The sequence below is a fragment of the Aspergillus nomiae genome (genome assembly GCF_001204775.2).
Source record: "Aspergillus nomiae NRRL 13137 chromosome Unknown contig00675, whole genome shotgun sequence".
Taxonomy (NCBI): domain Eukaryota; kingdom Fungi; phylum Ascomycota; class Eurotiomycetes; order Eurotiales; family Aspergillaceae; genus Aspergillus; species Aspergillus nomiae.
Window position 1 is genome coordinate 1 of NW_015378730.1, and position 9,792 is coordinate 9,792.

At 48.7% G+C, this 9,792-nt stretch overlaps 3 protein-coding genes across 3 annotated transcripts; 2 read left to right on the forward strand and 1 right to left on the reverse strand.

Annotated features, from left to right (window-relative positions):
- Positions 1-636: 636 nt before the first annotated feature.
- Positions 637-2,389, forward strand: ANOM_011600 (Hsp70 family protein; the record flags this gene model as incomplete). The annotated part of the gene is made up of 4 exons (XM_015556856.1): positions 637-1,811; positions 1,862-1,922; positions 1,975-2,122; positions 2,190-2,389. The coding sequence occupies 4 exons, from the start codon at positions 637-639 to the stop codon at positions 2,387-2,389; spliced, it is 1,584 nt and encodes a 527-aa protein (XP_015401093.1).
- A 643-nt stretch (positions 2,390-3,032) lies between these two features.
- ANOM_011601 (histone H3 family protein) lies at positions 3,033-4,216 on the reverse strand. The gene is made up of 2 exons (XM_015556857.1): positions 3,830-4,216; positions 3,033-3,752 (listed from the first exon to the last, which is right to left on the reverse strand). The coding sequence occupies exons 1-2, from the start codon at positions 4,029-4,031 to the stop codon at positions 3,406-3,408; spliced, it is 549 nt and encodes a 182-aa protein (XP_015401092.1). The 5' UTR covers positions 4,032-4,216; the 3' UTR covers positions 3,033-3,405.
- Positions 4,217-4,660: 444 nt separating this feature from the next.
- derA (putative ER-associated proteolytic system protein Der1) lies at positions 4,661-5,558 on the forward strand (the record flags this gene model as incomplete). The annotated part of the gene is made up of 2 exons (XM_015556858.1): positions 4,661-4,939; positions 5,010-5,558. The coding sequence occupies exons 1-2, from the start codon at positions 4,751-4,753 to the stop codon at positions 5,556-5,558; spliced, it is 738 nt and encodes a 245-aa protein (XP_015401091.1). The 5' UTR covers positions 4,661-4,750.
- Positions 5,559-9,792: the final 4,234 nt, after the last annotated feature.

Below are 9,792 nucleotides of genomic sequence, written 5' to 3' on the forward strand. Positions count from 1 at the left end.
CGGAATGATTGAGATTAGTATGGAAAGCCCTAAGATTCTCAGTACTTGATGAGGTATGACTATATTGACCTGAAGCAATACAGTGAATGGACTATTTTACTAGTACTTGATTTATGAGCTGAGAGCGTGATCAGAGCAGGACGTGGGTGTTGATGTTTTGGCCTTACTGCAGTCTACGTTGTGTTTGACCACGGGTCCGTTCATATTCACTTCTATTTGACTGACACAAGATAGCAGCTTGGCATTTCGTTCTCTGTTGATTCCACTATTCTCCACCTCCACTTGTTGGTCTTTCAAATTGGCTATCTTACAGCTCACCCTAACCTCATTCTGACTTCATTAAGCAACTACTGGAAGGAGAGACAGTATACTGTGCTTTGGCATACTAGCTTCTGCCTACAGATCCATTTAAAGCTGGGCTCTGTCGAATGCGATATGGAAGGTACCTCTAGTGGAAATAAAATCGTTGTGGCTGTGGATTTTGGTACGACCTTCTCAGGTGTTGCGTGGGCCTCAGAGAGCAATGCAGGTCATTTCCCCCTCTACACTGTGGCCTCGTGCTGACAACTGTTCAATCCCGAGAGACATTATGTTATCAATCAGTGGCCACAGAGTCATTCTACTTCTCTCGGTGGAATGACAAGCGAAAAAGTGCCGACTGAGATCGCATATGAGTACGGGGAATCTGGGCCGACTTGTTTGTGGGGATTCCAGATTTACGATAGCATGCCCCGTATTCAATGGATCAAGCTTGGATTTGCTGCTGATCAGAAGCTTGGTTTAGCCTCGCGCCTCTCCTTCAGCTACCCAGACTCCCGTCGAGTCCCCGAGCCATACCACTCTTCGTGTGAAGATGTGGCGACAGACTACCTCCGGTGTTTGCATAAGCATATCATCGAGACTTTGAAGTCTAAGATTGGCTCTTCATTCGATGGTATGAGCCTGGAGTTTGTTCTAACTGTTCCAGCAATGTGGCCCGACAAAGCCAAAATGACTACCTTTCGATGTGCAGAGAAGGCAGGCTTTGGTGAAAAAGGTACAATACGTCTAATCTCCGAGCCTGAAGCCGCTGCAATCCATGCGTTGAATGCATCTAATCCTCATGGATTAGACGTTGGTGACACTGTTGTTCTTTGCGATGCGGGCGGTGGTACGGTTGATCTTATAACATACTTCATCGTTGAACTGGAGCCTCATCTGCGTTTTAAAGAAGAAGCTTCCGGGGATGGTTCACTCTGTGGCAGTACTTTCTTGAATAGGCTATTTGAAAATTTTCTCAAGAGCCGATTATCCTCAATCCCAGGATGGGGCCGTGATACACTAGAGGAAGCAATGCAACGCTTCGAGATGGCCATAAAGAGAACTTTCTGTGGAGATGTAGCCCAGGATTCTATGATACCCGTTCCCGGAATTGCAGATGACAGCGCCATCCATGTTCATCGAGGTCGACTCAGGGTAAGCGGACAGGAGATGGCTGACCTGTTTAAACCCATTCTCGAAGAGGTTCATCGTCTTGTGGATAACCAAGTGAAGAGCTCGAAGAAAAGAGTGAAAGCACTATTCTTGGTTGGGGGATTTGGACAGAGTCCGTACCTTCGCAGGTATCTTCGCGATGCTCTTCCTCAAGACATAGAAGTACTGGCTCCAGTTGATGGGTGGACTGCAGCTGTCAGGGGCGCTTTGATGAAATCTCTTGGGGAGATATCTCCTTTCGCAGCCAAAGCCTCAGTTGATTCACGAGTAGCCAGAAAACACTATGGTATCATCTACGCGACGAAGTATGAGAGTGATATCCATGACCAAAAGAAAAGGTATGTGCAGCCACAAGGTTCTACCTTACCTTCAAATTAAACAATGCTAGATACTGGAGTGATTGTTATGGGCATTATCGCATTCAAGTTATGAGATGGTTTATTCGGAAGGTGCGATAAGTCTGCAAAATGCTGAGATGATAACCACTAACGGACTTTCCAGGGAGATGAGATCAAAGAAGCCGAGCCAATTAGGACCTCCTTGTTCAGCCACCGACTGTGTAGCGATGGGAACTTTGACTCAATCTGCATCAACCTTTATGAGCTGGATACCCCTGTCGAAGAGGCTCCCCCTAGGTACTACAATCGCCGTAAGTTTAATCTCAGAGATACTGGTGTGGAAACCGCAGTTTGCATCTGCTAACGATTGTTTGTCAGGTATAAAGAAACTTGGGGTTCTAAATCCAGATCTTGATGCAATTGAAAAGGCCCGCATCCCAGTGCGTCTTGGTCATGATAAAAAAAAGTATTACGAAGTCGATTATCAAATACAGGCAACTTATTTCTCAGCTCACTGTGAATATACCCTCTGGTATGAGGGTAAAGAGCATGGAACCGTGCGGTTCGACTACGCTTGATGAATTCTCTCTCTATTTCCTGGCTATGATACTGCTTTGAATCAGCACCAAAAGCTTCTTATTCTGATCTGCATGTCTAATGGAGACATCCCGAAAGAGAAGAGAGAGGGGGAAGAAGCAGAGATGTGATGGGGCTTCCTCTAATGCAGGCTTTCTATCATCGATAGGTCACGGCGATATGCATGGTTCAATCGAGTTCGTTGGTTAGGATTCTATTCGTGAAAACGTGTCGATAACTTCCCAGGGCAATTTCGTTCTCACCTCTTTTTCATGTTTTGGTGGGGGGTTAGTTTCGTTCTCTGCTATTTTATCTCTGAGTACCATCTTCTTTCTCATAGCGCCAGTGCTTTTTAGGAAACAACACTTAGGATACCCTAGCATAGTCTCTGCTGTCCCTCTGCATTGACCTGATAAGTAGTTAGAATTTGACTAGCGCTGAGTGATTCTGTCCTGTATACCCTAGTACAAGGCGTGCCTCGGGAGCATCTCATCTTGATGCCTTGGCCTGTTCTGCTGCTTAGTACCCGGCTGAGCGCTACGTATGCTACCTAGTATACACATGTTCTGCTAAGGTTCGTATCAATAGAATTAAGATTCCTTCATTCAGGTATGCGATGATGAATTTCCGGGAAGTATACAGCTTCTCCTAAACCCCTTCTCCCAAGACGAGAAGAAATCCTCTCCGCAGACACCCATGTTCTATTATACACGGATCACACCACACTGACAGACCCTACGGCCTTGATATGGACAATAAATCACAATGGTAGTCCTAACACAAACAATTCAGAAGACCTGCTCTGGACATAACTCCATAACCGCCCATACGCCTGCAACCTATACACCAACCGGCAAGATTCGGGAGGAAATTGCCGTCAGATATAATAGAGGATGCCAAGATTGTAGAAAACCAGACAACAACGGAATTATAATGATCGAGAAGATTCAAACTCTCCAGGTGGTCTCTCCACCGTATGCTTGTTTCTCTTAACTGCGTATCAAGGACAAACGCGCGTTCAGCCCAATCCACCCCATGCGCCACGGATTCTCCGAGCAAGTTGGATGTCCTTCTGCATAATGGTTACTCGCTTCGCGTGTATAGCACACAGGTTGGTGTCCTCGAATAGATGCACAAGGAAGGCCTCCGCGGCCTCTTGCAGCGCCATGATAGCTTGCGATTGCCAGCGCAATTCAGATCCCACATCTGCGGGGAGTAGATCCAATGCGACTTCGCGCACAAGTCTTGCGAATGGGAGTTTGCGGAGAAGGAGGTCATAAGAGCGTTGATATTTGCGGATTTCCTTGAGGGCAACAGTACCCGGCCTGTAACGGCGGTGACGGCCTTTCGGGGTAGGATCGCCAGCTAGCAGTATATCAGTATGATCAGCTCGTAGGTTTAGAGATGACAGCTGAACGAAGAGGGTTGATGGGTGCACATACGTTGGACATCTGATTTTCTCGATGCACCGGCCGGTCGCTTACCCCCTCTGGCGCCTCCAGTGGACTTGCGCCCTCGGGTCGAAGGCGAGGCTTTTGCGGCTGCATGGGATGGTCCTGCAGCTGGGCTTTCGTCTCCGGCACCGTCCGCCTTTTCTCGCGGCGCGGCGGTTATCTTGCGGCCCCTTCCTGTCTTTGGTGGCATGGTGATGACAAGACTTCAGCGACTAAAAATAGATTATTTGATAGATGTAAAAGTGAGTCAGTTGGGATGTGAGGGGGCAATTGTACAGGTGCGGATTTCCATGCGACCAAGTAAGTCGTTGGAGTTCACACACACACACTCTCTCTCCCTTTTAGGTTGTTTGTTTTTGCGCCGATGTATGCAAAAACTCGGAACAAGAACTTTGATTTCTTTTGGGTTACGGCACAACCCCTCTAGTCACCCAATTGTGGTAGGCGACAGCCGTTGGAAAAGGCCCGGTCTTGCGAGGAGGGGTTCACTGCTCAAAAAAGGTCCACCGGTAGGGAATTGGGTGGTTGGAAGCACTCGATAGCCGACTTGGGCTCTGATATGCGCCGCTTTGCCCAGCCTTCCGATTAACGCGTCGAAGCGTGTCTTTTCCCCGCACAAGCGCGCGGCTGCCGCACCGGAGGACACGTGATGATAGTGACAGATGCCACCGCCCTTAAAGTGGAAAAGGCCACCTGGAGCTCTTCGTCTCCGCCTTTCATAGTGCCGGGATATATGGTGTCTTGTTCCGCAGCCGACCGTTGATCATCTGGATAGCTATCGCTCTCCACACCGTCCTGCGTTTACCCTTCTCGCATCCCTGTCTACCGTTCAACGCCGCTCGCAATTGCCTTTCAGCGATCATCCTGCAATAGTCTGGCGGCCTGCGACTCTAAACAACTTCCAGCGTGATGGCCGCCATCTGGGGTAATGGGGGCCAAGCAGGGCAGTTTCCCCTCGAACAGTGGTTCTATGAAATGCCTCCGGTGACGCGCTGGTGGACAGTAGCCACTGTAGCTACATCTGTACTAGTGCAATGTCATATCCTGACCCCCTTCCAGCTATTTTACAGCTTTCGCGCGGTCTATGTCAAGTCCCAGGTATGTATCTCACTGGCGAGTTTGGTGGGTCGCATAAAGAGGTGAGCGCAAGACGCTGACGGTATCGCAGTACTGGCGACTTATTACAACATTTCTCTACTTCGGGCCGCTTAGTCTAGACCTACTGTTCCATGTCTTCTTCCTGCAGCGGTACTCGCGCCTTCTCGAAGAATCATCCGGCCGATCCCCAGCTCGTTTCTCCTGGTTGCTCTTCTACGCCATGGCCTCTCTCCTCCTTCTTTCCCCGTTCCTCTCTCTGCCATTCCTGGGCACTGCCCTCTCTTCCAGTCTGGTGTATATTTGGGGTCGCCGGAACCCTGACACCCGTCTCAGCTTCCTCGGTATCCTGGTTTTCACGGCCCCGTATCTTCCCTGGGTATTGATGGCATTCAGCTTGGTGGTCCACGGCATCGTGCCCAAAGACGAGATTTGTGGAGTGGTCGTTGGTCATATCTGGTATTTCTTCAATGATGTCTATCCGTCTCTTCATGGCGGCCACCGCCCCCTGGACCCTCCAGGATGGTGGATCCGGCTATTCGAGTCTAGGGCCAGCGCGGGAACCGATACAGCCAACCTGAACCGCGATTTCGCCGCCGCTGCGGCACCTGAGGTCCGATGAGATGTACAACACCCGCGGACCAAGCTTTGGATCACGAGATCTACATAACGTCCGGCAATGATGCGAGCGCAGTGATCGTCTTTGGATCCTTTTTGGATTATACATTGAACTAGTACCGTTTGCAATCCCGTCGCATGCATTGGTACACAAGGTGATGCGATTGAAGTGGTGAAAACCGGGGGAGTTTTGTAACACTTCCACTTCATTTCTTATTCCTTCTTTCGTCGACTGCGCGGCTTGGGGATTGATGTGCAGCTGACTGGTTTCCTGGAGGCGGGCCATAGGACCTACAGCGAGACCATCTCGCCAACCATCTAGGACGTTGATATCGCTTGTGGGGAGGTAATTGAAGCGGGAGGGGATGCTCAAGGCTTCTGTCACCAATCGTATGTAATCTGTAATCCATAGAATAGAGCAGTCATCAATGCGCAGTGACTTGGTAGTCGATACTGAGAACGTGAACCCGTTGGTCTTACGGTACCGAACGCATTTCTCATAAGTTTGGAGGGATGTGTCAGTCAACTTGAGGATGTTTGTAACATCCCCAACATCAGGTACTACACCAAACAGTAGAGTGCCATGGACATAACTCGGCGTTGGCCGGTGTGCCTTTTCCTTACGACTTCCTCCCCGCATCAGTTCCTCCGCACTGCTTCTGCCCAGAGTGACGTCAATTCCTGCCTCTTTCCGTATCCATTGCTGGGAAGTCCGAAAGAACTGATAAGCGAGGAAGCCACCGTCCCAAACTTCGTCTCACCCCGCCTTTTTGCTTCCCAAGTGGCTTTTCTTGGCTGATGTATAAGGAAAGTTATTGATTGGCGAGACTATTGCTTTCCTGTTCTCCAGGATGCTACCAGACTGCTGAGTGGCTGCCAACTTTTGGCTAAACTGCGCTTTTTTTTTTTGACCCCTCTAGGGTTGAGGCGGTGGGGGTCGTTCTAGAGGGTTTCATGTAATGTTCTGTGTCTGTAACTACGAAGAGAGTTGGGATAGTGCCGCGAGTGAACAATAATAGCGGAGCGTGAAAAGCGCTCTTGCTATAAGTTTGATTAACTGTATCTGGCAAGGGAGACTGACACCCAAGAAAATCTTGAGGCGATCTTTGTGTGGTGTGAAATTGACGATTGTCGAGTGGAAAGTCTCAATGTAAGCATGCGCCCATGGTTAGGGCGATTCTCAGTCTTGTGTTGGCGGTAGTACCTGCTTTCAACGACTTGGCGTTATCAATCGTATGGGGTTACGTTACACGTGCCAGGATTGTTGGTTGGGGGACTAAACAGCGCACATGGATTCTGTTGCCCATCAACCAGACGCTATCGGACTTGGGCAACGCACAGATTCATGTTCCCAAGTCTTGGATTGGGACCACCTCGTCCCTCAGATGAATCGAAACACCCCAGAAGATCAAAATCCATGGAAACTGAATGGAATGGCTTTCTGTCCACGCGTCTGACAGTCGCCAAAAAAGGTCCACTAGGCCAACGAGAACCCGGTGTGATTTGAAGACCGCGTGGGCGCAAATATCTGGCACCGCCTCCTACATGCGCAAAATGGATCAAGTGGGTCAACACAAGCCCGCCGTTGATTCCCTTTGGCGACTATTGAGGGCCGGTGGTTGGCTGGGCGGAGAGACTGAAAGTGGAAAATTAAATAAAATAGGCTGAAGAAAAGTAGGTCTACAGTAAGTTTTTATCTTTTATAGAAGAGAGTCAGCCAAGTGGAGCAACAAGCATTGTCAGCCTGAGATAGGGAGAGAAACGTCTGAACATACTGCTTACTGCCCGGTACTTCCCTACCAGGTAGTATCCGTCAGACTATAACCCCCTGTCTGATGGACTGAGGCACACGGTCAAACATTAGTCAAACATATTTGACGCATCTTTGGGGCTTCGATAAGCAGGCAGTGGCTGTAAGAGGTTTGGCGGACTTCGAGTGGGAACTGTGGAGCAATCGGCATCGGCGTTCGCTGCCACCGATCAATCTGATATCGTTCTGCTGAACCATTCCAGAAAAGAACGGTGAACCGATAAAACACCAGACCCAAGGTGGGCACGAAGATTTCGCCGTACTCGTACCAGTGTATCATTCGGGGTTCCCCCAACAAGCACAGTGTGGTGTCTACAGACCCTACACTTGCTCTACTGTATCCCTGTCTAAGCGCTCATCATGCATGTACTTTGCGTGGCGGCCAACATTCTCAGCGAATCAGCGAGATTCTCCAACCACCCCTGGTCGAAAGTGATGAGCCACAGTCGATTCGACCAACGAGACCAGATCGAAAAGATGGGATGGTTTTGGTCATTCCCACCTTGACGCAATCTTCTTGAGCTAGGATGTGTTGTTGCCTAGATATTGCGTATGCCGTTGTTATTGAGGGCACTATGGAGGAAGAAAATGCGCATTGCAGGTAAAGCGGCTATTATAGGAGTAGGAGTATGTATCCTATATTCCTCTGTACATGCAAACATTAGTTACATACACTACTTGTACTAATAGCCGGTAGTGTCACGTTAATCTGCAAATATGACGAGCCTGAAGGCTGAGGCAACTGGCGCGAGAAAACCAAGTGGAGCGTCTTAGGTAAGGTTGGTTGACATGTGAATATCCAATAGCATCCATTCCAAAACCATGGCTTTCCTCCGTTCAGTCCTGCGCGTATATTTTCCTAATTTTAGTAAACCCTAATCATGGCTGCAGATGCAGTGTCATACAGCTTTGTGACTATTGATCGGGGCGCTGCAGGACAACTTGTCCTGGGTATGACAATGCCAAGTGTTTTATGGGGAACGTCGTTGAAGAGTCCTATCTGACGGTGAGGGGCATTGTTCTTCAAACTTTGGGTAGTCTGTTTCTATGGAACTCCTGTTGGAATACGGGTACGAACGGTCAACTCCGCTAGTAACGGTTACCTCGCAAGCAGCTACCAGAAGGGGGGGGTTGCGGTGGTGGAAGAAACTACGGCGTACTACTCCGTCGATGAAGTCTTGTTGCAGCTACCCATCCAAAAATTAATTTGGCGCTATTGTACTTTGGCATTGGCCAAGAGGAACTCAAAGGGTAAACTAATCCCAACGGATCATATTAAGGGAAGACTGATCAACCTGACGCGGGAAAATTAAGTCTTCTCAACTGTTTTACGGAGTGAGTTCTCCGCGGTACGGTCGTCCTTTGCATTTCCTCGGATCAGAGAACAGGCAACAACAATAGAAAAGGAATACATACCTCATCATTACGGAAGTATCTGTGCATAGCCATTCTATTGATCAATACAGAGAGAGAGAGGGAGAGAGGATGTTGGCTGGATGGATCTCTTACCCACGTCCCAAAAATAATCGACCATAAGAACTCCATGGGAGAATTTTGGGACAAATGGTGAACTGCGTAAGCTCCATTTCGGGTATAGAAGACGAAGTGGTGCTCAAACCAAGACCATCGCCTTTCTTGGTTAATGGGGCCATGTTTCTTATTCATTCTTGATTTGTCCTTTTGATTATTCTACTTGGACCCCACACACAGACCGCCAATCACGCTTATCTTTTCCTGTACTAAGCGGAACCGCCACACTGACCCTTCCGGCGTTGCCAATGAATGATTGGCGTCTCTTCAGAACACGACAGTTCAAAGGTTAATTAACCTGACTCTGGTCAGCAGTGGCTCTGGTTGGAACAGGTACCAAGAACACTCTGCCAGTTGGCTTTTTTAAATAGATGTGGCTCAGTCGCATTCTCGCCAAGGCTCGCCAGGAGATAACGACATACCGAAAGATGATATGGAATATGGTACCTCCACTACTCTTGTCTGAATTACCCAAAGAATCAGTGTGGACAAGAAGTGTGAGGGGTATACTGTCCCAAAAAAAAAAAAAAAAAAAAAAAAGAAAATATAATAAAGTAAAGTAAAATAAAACTCGGCTAATAGACCGATTTGCCTAGTTCCGCCTCTAGTAGTTTTAGACTTGGGACGGGGCCTGAGGCCACCCTCTTAAAGTGGCGGAGGCTTAGCCTTGGCTCCAACCTAAACTTTCCCCAAACAAGTCGTGGATGGAGTCTCCACTTGTCCTTTTTTTCCTGCTTCTCCACTCTCCAGAGCCCCTTATCCTAAACTTGTCCCCTGGCCTATGATGGGCGCTTTGGTGGCCCCTGGAGTAACCATGGGCCGTTGTTGATGCTTTGCCGCCTTCAACTGTTTCTCCGTGTCTCCTACTCCTAGCAGATACTGCCTCAAGCACACTTCC

Excerpts from the sequence above, each read along its gene's own strand:
- ANOM_011601 (XM_015556857.1), bottom strand. The coding sequence starts at position 4,031 with ATGCCACCAAAGACAGGAAGGGGCCGCAAGATAACCGCCGCGCCGCGA. Across the intron at positions 3,753-3,829 it reads GAGAAAATCAGATGTCCAAC|CTGGCGATCCTACCCCGAAA; the intron begins GTATGTGCACCC and ends ATATACTGCTAG.